Below are 19675 nucleotides of genomic sequence, written 5' to 3'. Positions count from 1 at the left end.
GTTCAGTGATGCTCGTTCAAGAAACATTCCTATTATTGTGGTACTCATTCAAGAAAATGTGAGGTTTGTAAACTTTCTCGGGACCTCCCACAACTAGATAACAAGCTGAAGAGCGTCCTGAAGTGCGATCTCTGCGTCTGTACGGGGCAATAGCAGGCTCACAGATATGCTGCGTCTCTCCGCCAAAGTAACAGAAAAGATCTCGATGGGTGATGCAAGGTTAGGAGCACGTAAATTGTAAATGCAGATACTGTAACAGGATTACTTGATCACTGACCTTGCCACGATCCTGCCTGACTGCTATGTCTGTGTATAGCAGAGTGGCAGATCACGCTACAATAAATAACTGTGCCGTTCCTGTTTCAAGCTGAATAAAGCTGGTTTTGCTAAAGTACTGAGACTAAGCTTTGTGTTTTGAGGTGCAAGACAGGGACTTATAGCGTGACCCTGATCTTTTATGATTTGCTTCTGTGGCGCTTCACTGCAGCAATGTGAGCCTCCTATTCCCCTGCCCCAGCAACGGACAAACAATCTTCCACAGATGCTGCAATCGCGCTTCAGGACGCACTTCAGCGTGTCGTTCCCATTGGGTGGGGAGTGGGGGGTCTCAAAAGAGTTCAGAAACCTCACAATATGAAGAAGAAATGATGATTCTGCTCCTGACTGATAACTGTGCTGCCCACAACATGCTTCCACATTCATATAATGTTCGCTTTGAATATCTCCCACCCAATTGCACGGCAGCGCTTCAGCCATTGGATTTGGGCATCATTCGCACCCTGAAAATGTATTATTGCAAGGAAATGCTGAGAAAAATTCTCATCAGCATAATTTGTAGGCAGGAGGAGATTAAAAGTAATGCGAAAGAAGCTATTGAAATAATTGCAAACACCTGTATACAAGCACTATAGTAACAAATACAGAATCTCATTACAACGAAATATTTTTTAGGTCTCTGGGAGTTCGTTATAACGGAATTTTACCTGTATATGGTTGTGAGACATGGATGCTATCCAGTGACATGAGAAAAAAAAATTGGACTCCTTCAGTACTGTGTCTCTTTGGAGAATCCTTGGGTACCGCTGGTTTGACTTTGTGTTCAATTAGCGGATGGTTGCTCACGGAGTCCCAAATGAGGCACATTACCTGCATTGTGAGAGAGCATCAGTTATGGCAATATGGCCATGTGATGCGATTCCCAGAGGGTGATCTGGTTCACAGGATTCTCATTGTTGAGGACCCAAGTGATTGGGTCAGGCTAAGGGAATGGCCACATAACACCTGGGTGCTGCACATAGATGGTCATTTCCAGATGGTGGGACTGGACCATGTGTCTGCCCTGGGGGTTGGCAGCCAGGATCCCAAGCTGTTTCGTTGTGTGGTGGGTGCAGCAAACAATTCTTCGTGCATTTTTTTTTTTTTAAATGAAGTACCATATATACTCGTGTTTAAGCCAGGGCTTGATTTTACTGTTTAATTTCTGGTATTTTATAATGTCGGTCGTATAAGTCGAATGTAGAAAATTCACGCTATTGGTCCAAGAGATTATGAAATGCTAATGCCTACCTGAGTGGGCAACCATGGAGCACACAGCCTTTTTTTTCCCCTATGTATTGTGCCTACGTGACCACACAGTAATACCCGAACTATTCCAAAGTGACGTTTGCACGGTTTTGTGTTTTTTGTATCTCACACCCTCATACACCTTAATCTTAAGAGTATCCCTTATCTATGATGGAGCGTTCGATCAGAAGAAAATATGAAGCTGGGTTTAAATTGAAAGTCATTAAAAGTGGTGAAAGAAATTGGTAACTGCACTGCTGCAATTCAATATGTCTGAGAAACTGATGCTAGACTGGAGGAAGCAAGAAGATGTAAAAAAAAAAAAAAATAAAATATTGTAAGTGTCGTATAAGTCGGGGTGTGATATTATGATCGATTTTTTGGGTTTCAAGACCAGGATTAAACACAAATATATACAGTATGTTACAAAAGAAATTAAACAATATGACAGCTTGTAATTATGAGAAGCCTTAATTTCTTTAATGCCATACTGTATGCATTATGGCTAAATATTTTCTCTACATATTTTATTGATTAAAACTATGTATTTTAAGGGAATTTTATTTATAGTAGCATGTTATTGTTGATGAACAATAAGCTTACAGAATTTCACTTTGTTAATAAAAATAAACAGGTAACACCTACGGTCCATAATTTAATTAAATATTGATAAAATAAAAAGATATATACCTGTCACCTGCAACTGATGTAGCTTGTGGTATACCTGAGCAGCATCTCTGGCGCTCGTTTTGGCTTCTTCCTCCCTAATTCCTGCTCTTTCGCAGCGACTTCCTATTTGTCGAAGGATCCAGCGCATGGGGGTAACTCGATGCAAGCCATACCGAATTAAGTTCCAAGAAAGAGAGCAGGCTAGGTCAAGGCGTGATGAGGGTAGGGCACGGGACAGCACTGACAAGCAGGTTTGGAGATGGGAACCTGCAGCTGCGTAGTTACCCTTGGAAGGTAAACATAAAAAGGAGCAAATATTAAAATGTTAATGTCTTTACCTACAATATATTATTCATTTTATTTAGCACTTTCCCCTAAATCATTGAATATTTTTAAATTACACCTAATTATTTTCTGAGCATTATTCTGCAGGTGTAATATTAAATGTTACTACAGTGAAGATGAAAATATTACAATAGTATTAGTAGTTACCATTCGCTTACTGTATTGAGTCCCATTAGTTTCGTATGAAACAAAGTTCCTTGGGCTTAAAAGCAGAAGGTTAGTATAAGGCACAGGCAGGGTGCAAAGACTCTGTAATGTCACTGACAATGTGTGTTGTAAATGATGTTTTTAAAGATTAGGCTATATATGATGAAAATCTTAAATCTTTCTAATAAAAAGGCATTATGGTATGCCACTAGTTTAAAGGCATGTATTATATCCTGGCAGGGCATTTATTAACTTTAACTTGAATGTGAGACCAGTTGCTTTTTTGGTAACTGCATGCTTACCTATGTTATTCAAAATGTCTAGACCTTTCAAAACCATATTAGCTAAACTGTTAATTTCTTTTTTTGTTACGTTTTGTTGATATTACCAAGTGTCATAGGCACTCATCACTATCAGCATGTGGTGTTCTTTTCACTCACTGCTAAGCTTAAATAAATACATAATCGAAAATAAATAAGTAATACCAGGCACTTACAAGTTATAAAGATATAAAAAGGTACACAATATTAATAAATTACATCTTGAAGGAAAATTGCAACATTCACTGTTTGCAATTAAAAAAATTTTAAAGCCCAGGTCATACCACTTTTAGTAAAGTGAACGTAACAGGTCAGAATTTCATCACAGTTGATATTAACATTATAAATATGTCATATTTACTTTGCTAATCTGTAGCATTTAACCTAAAAGTATTAAAAATATTTTGTCAAACCCATTCTCTTAAGAGATTTTATTCATGAATGTATAATCATTATTTGCTCATCATTTTCAAAGTGACTGGACCAACACTCATTCACATGGTTTGAAATATTCCATAACTGTGATTTCCATACAGAATACAAACCTTTTTTTTTTTGTTTTTTAAAAAAGAATTTAGGATTTAGCACTACTTGTCTCTAGTTAACATATAAGACCTTCCTCTTCTCAGGTTTCAGGTTGGAAAGGGCTAACTGGCACATTTTATTGAGAAATAAAGTCTTTAGTGGATTTTGAAAAAGGACTAAATACAGTGGTAGATGAGTCACTATAAAAATGAGGCCTAACACAAGCTGTAAACCAAAGGTACTTTTTTTTTTCCAACCTCTTTAGTTTCCATTTCTTACTTAAGACAGTGAGAAATACAAAGACATGCATTCATTAAAAATCCTAACTTTCTAAAATGAAATGTATTTAAATAGCTTTTTAAGGCTGGCCATTTGTAGTACAGTATTTGTCATAGAAGTAAATGACATAGAGATGCTACAATTCAGATACAATTTTAATTCAATGTGTCTTCAAGATTTCCTTCCACAAAATTAAACAATCTCTAAACAAATGGGTAAAAGTTTGGATTTAGATTGGAAATCAATGAAAAACAGTAATATGCATCATATTTAAACCAAGCTACATTGCAATAAAGGCCTTCAAGTTTCCTGCCCATTCTTTGTTGAATATTTATTTATGCATGCATGTTCATCGCATTGAGGCAGAAATGGAGCTTCAAATAATTCCTAATACTGCAGTGCTGAATTATGACAAAGGGGTGCAATTTTGGACAGTTCCAAGGAATTAAAACAGATGCTTTTACAATGTGATGGGGATCTTAGTAGTTCATAACCAAGTTGAAACCAGACATACCCGAGATAAAGGCAACATATACTGTTGACAGTACAAAAATGTCCTTTATTACAAAAAATGATTATTTCAGTGGAAAAAAATAAATGCATTTAAAAATTAGGTGTCATGCAAAAACCATACAAAAGGTAGTGTCCATACCCGCTCAGATGAAAAAAATACAATAAATACTTGAGGCAGTAAAACTCTGAGGCTATTTACAATATGTACAAGTTCTGACTGAAGGATTCTGCAAGTAGAAAAAATATACACAAAAAAAAAAAACCACACACACAAAGAAAAGGTCCCTTTATTACTCCACTGCAAGAAAAACTTCTTCCATCAGTGTAAACCAAAAAAAAACCACTATTTACAAAAAGTTTACAAACTCCCCAGCTTCTCTCTCTCCTTCTTTACCGATGTAGTTTCCTCTGTATGCGACTGGAGGGCTCTCTCTGTGCATCTTCTCGTTATCAGTATTGCCACCAACTAAACACTACAGTAGGGATTTGGCCTGAAGAAAATACCCCCTGTCCCCCCAGGGTTCACTCCACCCATTTTATACGGTCGTAGAAATGCAAAATGATAATGCAATTTCTATGCAAGAAATCTGAAAGAGTCTGCTTTCCCTTATTATTTCCCAAGCTTACTGGCTATTAATAAAGGAGGTTAGGGGTGGGGTGTTTGGGACAGAAACAGAATAAAACTTTCTTCTTACCCTTGCCAACTCCAGATCTGCTTGCTTGCGGTGTCTCCAAAAAGTGACAGATGACCGAGAATGCAATGGAGTGACTGGCTCTCCATGAAGCAAGAGCTTTGCAAACACACTGACCACAATTACACCATTAACCATCCACAGAAGCAGCGTGGGCAAAATCCAGTCTAACCAACCTATGACGGGCAGATCTGGAGGAATGAAAACATTAAGAAAAATTAATCGAACCCAAATGCTTTAAGTTAACCAGTACACTTCAAACTGACCATCATCATAAAGCAACACAGCAAAACTGCCTGTTTGATGACGGTAAATTGGGTTTTAAAATACAGTGTTGCTGTGATAGTATCTGTGTTGTTGAATTGGAATAAGAAGGTTACAGTTTATATATTATATATATATATATATATATATATATATATATATATATATATATATATATATATATATCTCTATATACAGTATATGAGTACCTAATCTCTACTATGAAGCATTGTTCATGTTCTGTGATGTTGTGGGGCTGTTTTTCCTTCAAACTCCCTGGAGCTTTGTTAGAGAACATGGCATCATGGACTCCATGAAATATCAAGTGATTTTAAATTTAAATCTAGCTGCCTCTGCCAAGAACCTAAACTGGGTCATAGTTGGATCTTCCAGCAGGAGAATAATGCAAAATATAGTCCAAATTAATATAAAAATGGAATACAAGTTGAACACAAAAAATCAAGCTTCTGCCACGGCAGGCTTACTCCCTGGACCTAAACCCCCATTGAAAACCTGTGGGGTAAGCTAAAGAGGCAAATGTACAAGAGAGGATCTAGGAATGCAGATAATGGAAAGATTCTTTAAGGAGGAATGGTCTAAGAATCCCTGCCTTAGTTAGGGAGGTGACCAAGAACCCGATGGTCACTCTGTCAGAGCTCCAGAGGTCCTCTGTGGAGAGAGGAGAACCTTCCAGAAGGACAGCCATCTCTGCAGCAATCCACCAATCAGGCCTGTATGGTAGAGTGGCCAGACGGAAGCCACTCCTTAGTAAAACGCACATGGCAGCCCGCCTGGAGTTTGCCAAAAGGCACCTGAAGGTCCCTCAGACCATGAGAAAGAATATTCCCTGGTCTGATGAGACAAAGATTGAACTCTTTGGTGTGAATGCCAGGCGTCACGTTTGGAGGAAACCAGGCACCGCTCATCACCACGCCAATGCCATCCCTACAGTGAAGCATGGTGGTGGCAGCATCATGCTGTGGGGATGTTTTTCAGCGGCAGGGACTGGGATACTAGTCAGGATAAAGGGAAAGATGACTGCAGCAATTTACAGAGACATGGATGAAAACCTGCTCCAGAGCGCTCTTGACCTCAGACTGGGGCGATGATTCATCTTTCAGCAGGACAACAACCCTAAACACACAGCCAAGATATCAAAGGAGTGGCTTCAGGACAACTCTGTGAATGTCCTTGAGTGGCCCAGCCAGAACCCAGACTTGAATCCGATTGAACATCTCTGGAGAGATCTTAAAATGGCTGTGCACCGACGCTTCCCATCCAACCTGATGGAGCTTGAGAGGTGCTGCGAAGAGGAATGGGCGAAACTGGCCAAGGATAGGTGTGCCAAGCTTGTGGCATCACATTAAAAAAAGACTTAAGGCTGTAATTGCTGCCAAAGGTGCATCGACAAAGTATTGAGCAAAGGCTGTGAATACTTATGGACATGTGATTTCTCAGCTTTTTTATTTTTAATAAATTTGCAACAACCTCAAGTAAACTTTTTTCACATTGTCATTATGGGGTGTTGTGTGTCGAATTCTGAGGAAAAAAATTAATTTAATCCATTTTGGAATAAGGCTGTAACATAACAAAATGTAGAAAAAGCGATGCGCTGTGAATATTTTCTGGATGCACTGTAAGTGCTAACAGGACAGTCATGTGGTATACAGTGCTTAGGGATTGTCCATGTCTTGCTTACATATTCTCCTAATCTGAATTTTACTCTGGGTACTCTGGTCTTCCTCCACCACAACCAACAACATGCAAGTTAGGTCAACTGGTAAGTGCAAACTGAATGGTGTATATGTGGATGTGTGAGAATTGCCTCCGAGATGGACTTTTTTTTTTTTTTGCCGTGTGCCCAGTGGTATTGGGATAAGCATTAAGCAAGAGCATTAATTGGATTAAATCAGTTTGAAAATGAGGATATTTATGTTTTGTCATGTACTTCTTTTCTGTCTGCTTTACAAGTTTAAATAGAGAATTTAAGGCACCATAAAGGGAGATTACAAACACAAGCCTTAAACAACAATTAAAAACCATACCTGTGCTCTGCAGTCCTAGCATGGTTCTACTTGGCCCTTGCACCTTTGATCCTAGAGCATCATCAATAGCATGGTTCCCTAGAAAGGAGGTGAGTGGGTTAAAGGAAAGACAGATGAACGTGAGGGCACACAACAGGATTCGTGAGCGATCCAGCATTCCCAGGGTAGGTGGTGAGTCTGGCTCATCTTTAACCTAGAAAAGATAAAAAAATATATTCTTATGGGCACACAGATATAAATGATGATTAGCTTATACCTAGCTCTATGATTGTAAACACACTGTACAACTTCCTCAGACTCCCGGTCATCGGTTTTTCCTTACTAGTGCTGCCTACGTTAGGTTGCTTCAGTCTTATCTCACAAACACATACGTTTTCTGTATAAGATAACGCATTGTAGATTGCCCTTTAACAAAATACTAGCAAAATACCCGCGCTTCGCAGCGGAGAAGTAGTGTGTTAAAGAGGTTATGAAAAAGTAAAGGAAACATTTTAAAAATAACGTAACATGATTGTCAATGTAATTGTGTTGTCATTGTTATGAGTGTTGCTGTCATATATATATATACATATAGACATATACACACACATACAGATATATTATATATACATATACACATATATTTTATACACATATATTTTATATATATATATATATATATATATATATATATATATATATATATATATATATATATATATATATATATATATATATACACATACATACATACATACATACATACAGTGGTGTGAAAAACTATTTGCCCCCTTCCTGATTTCTTATTCTTTTGCATGTTTGTCACACAAAATGTTTCTGATCATCAAACACATTTAACCATTAGTCAAATATAACACAAGTAAACACAAAATGCAGTTTGTAAATGGTGGTTTTTATTATTTAGGGAGAAAAAAAAATCCAAACCTACATGGCCCTGTGTGAAAAAGTAATTGCCCCCTGAACCTAATAACTGGTTGGGCCACCCTTAGCAGCAATAACTGCAATCAAGCATTTGCGATAACTTGCAATGAGTCTTTTACAGCGCTCTGGAGGAATTTTGGCCCACTCATCTTTGCAAAATTGTTGTAATTCAGCTTTATTTGAGGGTTTTCTAGCATGAACCGCCTTTTCAAGGTCATGCCATAGCATCTCAATTGGATTCAGGTCAGGACTTTGACTAGGCCACTCCAAAGTCTTCATTTTGTTTTTCTTCAGCCATTCAGAGGTGGATTTGCTGGTGTGTTTTGGGTCATTGTCCTGTTGCAGCACCCAAGATCGCTTCAGCTTGAGTTGACGAACAGATGGCCGGACATTCTCCTTCAGGATTTTTTGGTAGACAGTAGAATTCATGGTTCCATCTATCACAGCAAGCCTTCCAGGTCCTGAAGCAGCAAAACAACCCCAGACCATCACACTACCACCACCATATTTTACTGTTGGTATGATGTTCTTTTTCTGAAATGCTGTGTTCCTTTTACGCCAGATGTAACGGGACATTTGCCTTCCAAAAAGTTAAACTTTTGACTCATCAGTCCACAAGGTATTTTCCCAAAAGTCTTGGCAATCATTGAGATGTTTCTTAGCAAAACTGAGACGAGCCCTAATGTTCTTTTTGCTTAACAGTGGTTTGCGTCTTGGAAATCTGCCATGCAGGCCGTTTTTGCCCAGTCTCTTTCTTATGGTGGAGTCGTGAACACTGACCTTAATTGAGGCAAGTGAGGCCTGCAGTTCTTTAGACGTTATCCTGGGGTCTTTTGTGACCTCTCGGATGAGTCGTCTCTGCGCTCTTGGGGTAATTTTGGTCGGCCGGCCACTCCTGGGAAGGTTCACCACTGTTCCATGTTTTTGCCATTTGTGGATAATGGCTCTCACTGTGGTTCGCTGGAGTTCCAAAGCTTTAGAAATGGCTTTATAACCTTTACCAGACTGATAGATCTCAATTACTTCTGTTCTCATTTGTTCCTGAATTTCTTTGGATCTTGGCATGATGTCTAGCTTTTGAGGTGCTTTTGGTCTACTTCTCTGTGTCAAGCAGCTCCTATTTAAGTGATTTCTTGATTGAAACAGGTGTGGCAGTAATCAGGCCTGGGGGTGGCTACGGAAATTGAACTCAGGTGTGATACACCACAGTTAGGTTATTTTTTAACAAGGGGGCAATTACTTTTTCACACAGGGCCATGTAGGTTTGGATTTTTTTTCTCCCTAAATAATAAACACCATCATTTAAAAACTGCATTTTGTGTTTACTTGTGTTATATTTGACTAATGGTTAAATGTGTTTGATGATCAGAAACATTTTGTGTGACAAACATGCAAAAGAATAAGAAATCAGGAAGGGGGCAAATAGTTTTTCACACCACTGTATACACACATAGATGCACTTACAATAACATAGAAATCAATATAAACAACATTAACATCATTATCATATGAGAATATGAAGTAATATATAAGAAGCACATTTCATATAAATATAAATTATTAAACAGTAAAATCTTCTTCTATAATTTGCTACCGTGGCTTTTCATTGGTCTGTCCAGGATTTTAAATCACCTGTAGCTTGCAAACCGTTTCACCTATTGACTTGAAATCTGGTACACATATAATACGTCACGTCTGCTATCCGCTTTATGGGTGATGATTGTATTACTCTTTTTATGTTTATTTTATTTTAGAATCAACTCCTATCTGCGCACACCAGGGCGGCCGTGGGCAGATGCGTATGGTGTATTCACTCCATGTTATCGTGCATTGCGCTGTCACTGGTATTTTGATAAAAGAATTTGAACAATATATAAGAAGCGTATAAATTATTAAACAGTAAAACATTAACATTTAAGAAGTAAAGTTACATTGAGTACTACTGCAGTGCCTTCGGGTATACCTCATTTTTTCTTTGCCCATTACATGCTTAAATGTATACATTTTTTGGTGTACCTACCGGAGAACACGCGACATATAACCGACCGTGGGAGAAGCATGGATTTTAAACACGCGTTGAGTTCATCTGCTGGTCTCCCTCGTGGAATAACTGGTAATGTTTGACTAAAATCTACAGCGAGTAAAACGACATTACCTCCTTTTTTTTTTTTTACGATCTCTGAGATCTTGCTTTTTTCGGTTCAAGGCTTCATAACCTCTTTTATGTTCCATGGTGTACCTTAATAAGTACTAATTATCCCAAACCATCATCTTTGAATGTTGCAAGACTTTCGCCTTGTATGTAGATCGGGGTAATTACATTCATTGCATTCCTAGTCTGAATCACAATCTGATTGTATGGGTGGTTACCTGGCACTGTAGGGTTGCCACCCGTCCTTTAAAATACGGAATCGTGCCGCGTTTGAGAATGAAATTGCGCGTCCCGTTTTGAATCAATACTGGATGGGATTTATCCCGTATTTTTTTTATCATTTTTTTTTTTAAAGCAGCGTCTCATGCAAATCATCCCACACGCATTTTATGAAGATGCCTCCTTTCCTACTTTTGATTGGGTAATACTTGATGTCATCGTTAGTTTGATTGGTGTTTTTAACTGTCCAGTGAGGAGGGCGTGTCTTTTAAGTAGAGTCTGCAAAGTGTTGGCACTGAGATGTGGCGTCAGCGCCATAGTTGAAGCCCCTAACGTTGCGGTCAGCAAGTCGGCTAACATCCGCCATGTGCCGTCTTTCAGTTGCGAGAAGCAGATCATAGAATGGTTGAAACTGTTGCCCCTAACGTTGCGCCACGGCGTGTGGTTCGTTTATACCTCGTGTCTTCTCATTAAACTTTTATCTCGCGAATATGTTATTGCAATCCGCAGCGGGAGCGTTTCTATAAACTTAATTTAAACTTACGTTTCACACCGTGCTTTGTTTCCCTTATGAACATGCTTGTATGCTTAACTCGCTCCGTTCTCAATTGTTTAATTAATTTTTTGCTCTTCGCTGTTTGCGGCTGTTCCTCCATTTCCCCCTACTTCGTTCTTTTATCTCGCGAATATGTTATTGCAATCCTTAACGGGAGCGTTTCAATAAACTGATTGAAAATAGTTTTGCATTTACCTTTTTAGTAAAAGGCGAGCTTTTAAGCCTGAGAAATCACCCCGTAAATGCACACGTTTAATTGGACATGTGTTAATATGTATGGTTACACAGTATTAAAAGACAGTGAACAACGTCAGTTACCTTTCTTCCCGCGTTTGATAAAAGGTGAGCTTTTAAGCCTGAGAAATCACCCCGTAAATGCACACGTTTAATTGCACATGTGTTAATATGTAGATAGATAGATAGATGTATGCTTACACAGTATTAAAAGACAGTCAAAAATTAACGTCATTTACCTTCGTTCCCGCGTGTGACTCGTGCTGTAAATGTCTTCCTTGTTTTTAGTTCACGTGATTACGTAGGAGGCGTGATGACGCGATACGTGACTCCGCCTCCTCCATTACAGTGTATGGACAAAAAATATGTTCCAGTTATGACCATTACGCTTTGAATTTCGAAATGAAACCTGCCTAACTTTTGTAAGTAAGCTGTAAGGAATGAGCCTGCCAAATTTCAGCCTTCCACCTACACGGGAAGTTGGAGAATTAGTGATGAGTGAGTCAGTGAGTGAGTGAGTGAGTGAGTGAGTGAGTGAGTGAGTGAGTGAGTCAGTCAGTGAGGGCTTTGCCTTTTATTATTATAGATTAGAGTTATCAGAAAACTTCACATTTTTGCTCAAAATGTTGACAATTCAAGCTACATTTGTCATACTTCACTTTTTCAATTGCATATACAGTGGTGCCTTGTACTTCAAATGAGTTTGAAAGCTAAATTCAAGAGAAATAAGATTCAGAGTTCGAACGATGTTTCCAAAAAATGCAGCAACAGATGGTGTTTTACGCAGCGAGTATAAACGTCTTCTGTTGTGTATCGTCTTGGTGTTAGTACACCAGCTGTGGTTGACATACAGTCATAATCACCCACTTTTCTCTTACCCGAGTCTCCGGTCCTGTCCTGCCGGTGTACTGTGTGGCCTGCTAACTTGATAGCTGTATACAGAATGAGTGAACAAAGCCAGGTCTCAGTAATTAGCAGAATGCAACTGTCCTTAATGGTCTTATTCGCTGCAACCTAGCTTCAATTCGTCCATCTTATTTGCAATGGATCTTGCATTTGTAAGAAAAATACTAGGAACAGGCTGTTTGTGTGGTAACCCCACCTGAACGCCAGCCCTGCAGCCCGCTTCTGCCTCCTGTCCCTGTGCTGCCTCCGTCTCCTTCCTGTGGGGATGGTAAACCACAAGAAGCCTTGATGCTGGGTTATGGTTGCTGGGATGTCGTGGAAGCAGAGAAAGTCAACTTAACAGTCTGCTCGGGGCATAGTCCTATTTTAAGGAGATCCTGCTGGCTGTAGAAGTTATTCGCCCAGCAGAATGTCATTATGATGAACAGCAACACATACACAAAGAACAAAAAAGGATCTGATAGGAAGAGCACTGAGCTGCTGCATCTATGTGTGCCACCATGCATTTCACTTTATTATACAGTATGTATGTATTTTATTTATTGTTTCCGTATTTTAAATTTATTATTTAAGGCATTTAATTGTGTTATTTTTATTTTAAATGTGTATTTGCTGTTTAAGTTTAACAAAATGGGTATTGTTTAGAGTCTGGGAATCGATTAATTCCCTTTCCATTATTTCTAATGGGGAAAAAATTGATTCAGACTTCAAATAATTCATAGTTTAAACTTCCTCCTGAAACAAATTAAGTTTGAAGTACGAGGCACTGTACTTTGGTTCCAAATGTACAAAGATCTGATGTGCAGCTTAATACTGTGGTTATGTGTCTGTTTAGGTGCACAGATAATGGACTGGTCTGTATCAGGTACAGCAGTGCAAACTAAATTTCCCAATGCAAATTTAAATTTAAATAATTGACAAGCTTATTCAATTTAAACTCTTAATACAAATTACTATAACAATGGTTAATTGTTGACATTCCTAATGAGAACACATCTTGCTTCTTGTGGTCATTTGATAAGCATCATTTATTTTTAATCTTTTCTTTTTCATCTATTTTTTTTTTAACCGCCCAGAAGACATCTAGGATATCCTGAAAGCACCTTTGTACTAACATTTGGGACATGCATGCCTCTGTAGTGTGTTCTACTTAACAAAAGATCACCTTACATATAACAGAGGGATTCAATTAGTTAAGTGTTTTTAATGTTGCATGTTTGCTCCACCCTGGCATCTTGTAACACAGCTGAAAGAAAACAAGTTTTAGAAGGCATGCATGCACATGCTGAAAATATTTGTGTATCTAACATGTCTGAGCACAAGATGGATGCTGTTACATTTTCTTGGATTACAAACTTATCTCATCAGGTCTTTAATCTAACCTCATATGACGAATCTGGGTACTGCAGCCAACTATCGTTAATATCTTTTCAAAAGTCATGTCCCATCAAACATTGAGGAAAAGGGCAGGAATCAAATAAGCCTTTTTAAGAAGTGAACAATAGCACATTATCTGAAAAGACCAAGGGTGGTACAACGACTTTTTGTAAGATCCATAGTAAACTTGCAATATGCAAGGTTCTGACCTGTCTTGATGTACTGTATATCCTCTTTATCACGGTCTCCCCTGCCTCATGGCCAACTGACTGATTTTTCAATGGAATTGACGTATTGATGATGCCAGAAAGTCTGACCCAAGCAGTGGGGCAGGCAAGCATAGACCACAAACTCTTGAGATGGTTTGACTTTAGTAAAATGCCTTGCTCATCTTATATCTCAGGAAAAATGAAGCAAGCAAAGAAACGTGTTCTACTGACCTGGAGGAATATTTTTGAAAAGAAGATGACAGAATGTGATATATATGTTGAGGAACTGCATAGTATGGAGATCCCTTGAGAGCCATGACCAAAAAATGGTAAGTTTAATGGAAGCTTACAAGAAATTTTGTATTAAGCCAAAATCTACTGCATCAAAGGCAGCAGTCCTGAGATCAAAAAAACTTGTCAAGTATGGCCTAATTTGCAGAAATGCTGCTTTGTTACAAGACATGCACCCCGCTCATATTTATATTTACTTGCATACCTTCAAAATTACAGAAAGGCTCTTTGACCAACATGGAAAAAGAAAAAACACCTTCTTATTTATATGTAAATCTATCTATCTAAAGGCTTTTAAAAAAACGTTATATTTCTTCTAAGATCAAACAGGTTTAACTTTTTGACTTATCTGAAAGTTTGCTAGGCCACTGAAAGTTCAGATATTTGAAGTACGAATGCCACTGAAAGTTCAGATATTTGAAGTAAGAATGCCTTGTACTCAATATATGAAAGCTAAGGAATAACATATATCTAACCGATGTTTCGCTTCATTGGTTAGTATCTCTCAGCAGCTCCATTGTTTTTCAATAAGCTAGGAATGATGCCACGAAAAACACATACACAAAAAAAAAAAAAATACACAAAAAAAAAATCTCTCTCACTTGGACAGAGGCAGTGGTGCTGTAAGAATTATGTTTCTGGACTTCTCTAGCGTCTTCAACACAATCCAACCTCTGCTCCTTAGGGACAAGCTGACAGAGATGGGAGTAGATTCATACCTGGTGGCATGGATCGTGGACTATCTTACAAACAGACCTCAGTATGTGCGTCTTGGGAATTGTACGTCTGACATTGTGGTCAGCAACAAAGGAGCGCCACAAGGGACTGTACTTTCTCCGATCCTGTTCAGCCTATATACATCGGACTTCCAACACAACTCGGAGTCCTGCCACATGCAAAAGTTCACTGATGACATTGCTATCGTGAGCTGCATCAGGAGTGGGCAGGAGGAGGAGTATAGGGACCTAATCAATGACTTTGTTAAATGGTGCGACTCAAACCACCTACACCTGAACAACAGCAAAACCAAGGAGCTGGTGGTGGATTTTAGGAGGCCCAGACCCCTCATGGACCCCGTGATCATCAGAGGTGACTGTGTGCAGAGGGTGCAGACCTATAAATACCTGGGAGTGCAGCTGAATGATAAATTAGACTGGACTGCCAATACTGATGCTCTGTGTAAGAAAGGACAGAGCCGGTTATAATTCCTTAGAAGGCTGGCGTCCTTCAACATCTGCAATAAGAATGCTGCAGATGTTCTATCAGATGGTTGTTGCGAGCGCCCTCTTCTACTCGGTGGTGTGCTGGGGAGGCAGCATTAAGAAGAAAGACGCCTCACGCCTGGACAAACTGGTGAGGAAGGCAGGCTCTATTGTTGGCATGGAGCTAGACAGTTTGACATCTGTGGCAGAGCGACGGGCGCTCAGCAGGCTCCTATCAATTATGGAAAATCTACTGCATCAACTAAACAGTGTCATCTCTAGACAGAAGAGCAGCTTCAGCGACAGACTGCTGTCACTGTCCTGCTCCACTGACAGACTGAGAAGATCGTTCCTCCCCCAAACTATGCGACTCTTCAATTCCACCCGGGGGGTAAACGTTAACAATATATAAAGTTATTGTCTGTTTTTACCTGCATTATTTTAAATCTTTAATTTAATATTGTTTTTTGTATCAGTAAGGTGCTGCTGGAGTATGTGAATTTCCCCTTGAGATTAATAAAGTATCTATCTATCTATGAAAAAGATATCCACATACAGGACTGATATACTACAAATGAGAGCCAAAAAAAGAATATATATATATATATATTTGCATCTGTATTTAGTATGGATATAAAGTGTAGGTTCTGCCTTGGAAATTGTGTCAGTCATTAAAAAAAAAAAAAAAAAAAAAGAAAATATTAGTACTGTACAAAAGTCTGAGCACACTGTTTGTTGCATCATCACGCACATAGGATATGTGAGAGCTTTTCAGTGTCTTTGGCACGTCATAACACTCTGTTAATTTCTGCTGTCATCTACTGGCCTTTTTGGGTATTACCTGTTTGAACTATTTTGTAGGATTTTTTGCAGTTATTTAATATTATTTTATTTGTTCTGTTTCAGAAATCACACACACATCTGCACATAATTATTTAGCATTATGAGTCTGCAACAAAGCCTTCTTTGAAAACATTTGGAAGTTAATTGAGTCATTCTACTTCATCCACCTTATTGGGGATTAGGATTTGGTCCAACATACACACCAGTTCGAAGCAAGCACTGTTTAACAAGGACATCACTTATTACCTTATCATCCAGAAGTGGGCTTCCAGGTTCAGAATCAATGGAATATGGAGACAGCTCGGCAGGTGAACTAGTATCAGAGGCAGGAGGTGACATAATCAGCAAGTTCGGTTTGAAATCATCAGTTTTCATGTCTATGTCAGTGTCGAGGAGGCTGTTTAGGTCCACACATTTTGTCTGTTCTAGAAAGATAAGAGCAGAGAAGCAAAGCTGAGTGAGTGCATGGATGAGCTTTAACACTGTAGAGGGCAGGGAAACAGAAAATAATAAATATGAAAGTATTGTGTTTTTTTTAGAACTCAGAACCTGCTTAGGTTGGCAAGTCATTTTCAGGTGTTATTTAACCTAAGAGCATCATTCAAATATATTCAAGATCTACAGAAAATTGGAGTAAAAGAAGAAGAAGAAAAAAAAAGAAGCAAAGATAGAAAAGATAAAGCCTACATAAACATCCAAACTCATTCAGCAAATGTGACGCTGAAACAAGTAGTTGACACAGAAATTAGGTGATTAATTATTAGTATTGAAATGTTTCCCTGATTAAAAAACAGTCCTAAATAAAAATCATTACACTCAGAAAAATGATCACTCACTGTTTTTCTGTTTTGCCATCTTCAAAGCCATGTTTTCTTGACGCAGTTTCTGGTTCATTTGCTGCAGGTATTTGATGTAGTCAATTGCTTTCCGCAGAACTCCAGATTTATGCATCTAAGGAAAATTAAAGGAATTCAGTCATTACCTAACCGGGATCTGATTTCCAAATCATTTCTAAGGGTTTAGTCATACTGGTCTGGAAGAAGTAAATGCCGTATGATAGACAAAATACAAATTACAGCAGCTTATAAAAGGAGAACTTATAACACAGAAACAGAATTATTTTGCTAGAAGAAACACACACAATACTGTATAATGAATGAATTTGTGACTGGAAGGAAATGCTTGAAATCCATTAATACAAACCATTTTAAAATAAATCTAAACAGGCTTATTTTTGCATAGAAAGCTACAAACATTTTTTCCATGATCTTTGATTATGGAACCAAAATTGGGAATAAACCAGCCAGGCAATTAATTTTCAAAGGTCCTATTAACTGAATACATACCCTTCATCAACTCCCCAAGAATCCATCCTTTGACTTATCGTAAACCTTGCTACATCCACACCATCTGCCGAATGTTTAGCTACATGAGATACAGTATAACTCTCCCCTTCTCCTGGAAAATTACAGCTGAACTGGCCCAATCAGTCAGTTCCATTTTTCCATCTAGCATTGGGACTAAGTTCAGCACTACACTTCTTTCAGTTTTGTTCTGTATCGCTTACTCATTTTTTATTTTCTAATCAGTCAAATTGTAAAGACACACGCTCTCAAACATTTGAAATCACACTGAGATTTTCATACTTCTGATGGAAATTGATATATTTATATATTTTTAATCAAGGTACCATTAAATAGACTTAAAATTCAATAAAGACATTACATACATTGCAAATGGCTATTACTGCTTGAAATGACCTATTTATCACTTATTATTCACATACGTCCGCAAATTCCCACTTTCAGCAGCCATTACACTAGTGTCCTAATGGTATATTCTCAAGGCTCATCCTTAATTAATCTTGTTTAAATGCTAATTCTGTCCTACAGGATAAAGTGGGAACCTTTCAATAGGAACATTATATTTCCACCAGTCCATCAGATGGAGAAAAGGAGCTGAAAGGATACAATACTAGGATGCAGTTTTGGTGGATGACATGCAGCCAGGAGATTATCTAGGTGTCTCAAACATTAAATATAAAGTTAGGGCATGGGAACATCATGAAAACAGAGGCTTTAAGATGGCTATGCATTGTGGAGACTCCAAGAGTAAAAAGAGACTTTCATATAGGGCTGGGCAATACATAGAATACAGGGAAATACATTAAATGATACGCAGCTCTATGTGAGACTGGATTCGACTTCTCTTACACCTCCATCAACTTTTTCCTCTTGCTTGGATGAGATTGAGGCCTGGATGTCCAAGAACTTCCTCAAGCTGAACAGCACCAAAACTGAAGCTCTTTTAATTGGCACCCCCCATCAACTTCGTTCCTCTGTAAATTGTATTTCCTTTTCTGACCGTACCATTTCCCTCTACCCTTCTGTTACAAATCCCATCTGTCATTTGATATACATATCCTTCACCTTTGTAAAATCACATTCCTTCATCTCTGAAACACAGCCAAACTCCGTCCCTACCTCTCCTTCTGTGATGCTGAAAAGCTGGTTCATGCCTTTGTCTCATCCAGACTGGACTATTGTAATGCACTCCTCATCGGGATACCCAACAACAGCCTTCAAAAGCTACAACAAATTCAAAATAGTGTTGCAAGAATCCTGATGAGGGTGCGGAAATATGAACATATCTCACCACTCCTTCTGTCACTTCATTGGTACCCAATCCATCTTCGTATCGAATACAAACTAACTGGGAAAAGGGTGCAAAGAGCAAAGAGCAGGAAGAAGTGAGAAACACCCTGGGAGCAGAAGAGGAAGCACAGGGACCAATGGGGGGCAGTAAGCTTGGAATATAAATTGCATGCTCCAAAAGCTTGGAGACATAGCCCTTTAAGAACACTGAAAAGCTCAACAAGAACTAGTCAAAGAGGTTCCAGTCTGGCGACCCAAGAAGAAACTCAGGGCCTCCCCTGACCCCTGAAATAACTTTGGAATATAGCTGGCAATAATCCCAAGATATGGTATGAACTCGATTCATGGCCAGGTGTTCGTCGAGAATGAAGAATAGATGTCAAGAGGATAGAGGAAATATCAGAGTTGAGAGAGAGAAACAGGACGTACATTTGTGTGATACTGTGGTGGTCAAGTGCACAAGTCACTCCTCCAAACATACAGGTTGGACAGCTGTCTAGGCAAGCCTAAAGAAGCTGCTGGTTTTGTTTTGTTTTTGTACTCACCTCTCTGTATAGTTTATTTTTGTTAATAATCAATAAAAATTCCATCTAATAGACATTTTTATTTTACTTTTTGTGTTTTACATGTGGTGCTGTATGTAGGACTGCCATCTAGTCCCCTCTATCACAAACACTTATTATTTTCAAAAAGCCATTCAATATTTTAGGTATTACACTAATAACATATCTCTTTAAGCCAATCAAATG

General features: G+C 38.5%; 1 protein-coding gene across 1 annotated transcript in view; it reads right to left on the bottom strand.

Moving 5' to 3' along the window:
• Positions 1 to 19675, bottom strand: part of srebf2 (sterol regulatory element binding transcription factor 2) — a 61922-nt gene that overhangs the window by 17356 nt on the left and 24891 nt on the right. Inside the window, exons 6-10 of the mRNA XM_028815320.2 lie at positions 17109 to 17223; positions 16519 to 16697; positions 7363 to 7555; positions 5057 to 5244; positions 2254 to 2518 (exon numbers count right to left, since the gene is read on the bottom strand). Coding sequence (XP_028671153.2) covers positions 2254 to 2518; positions 5057 to 5244; positions 7363 to 7555; positions 16519 to 16697; positions 17109 to 17223 — 940 coding nt within the window. The remainder of the gene's footprint in view (positions 1 to 2253; positions 2519 to 5056; positions 5245 to 7362; positions 7556 to 16518; positions 16698 to 17108; positions 17224 to 19675) is intronic.

The sequence above is a fragment of the Erpetoichthys calabaricus genome, chromosome 12 (assembly GCF_900747795.2).
Source record: "Erpetoichthys calabaricus chromosome 12, fErpCal1.3, whole genome shotgun sequence".
In the NCBI taxonomy this organism is placed as follows: Eukaryota; Metazoa; Chordata; class Cladistia; order Polypteriformes; family Polypteridae; genus Erpetoichthys; species Erpetoichthys calabaricus.
This window is presented reverse-complemented; position numbering and strand designations above follow the sequence as displayed.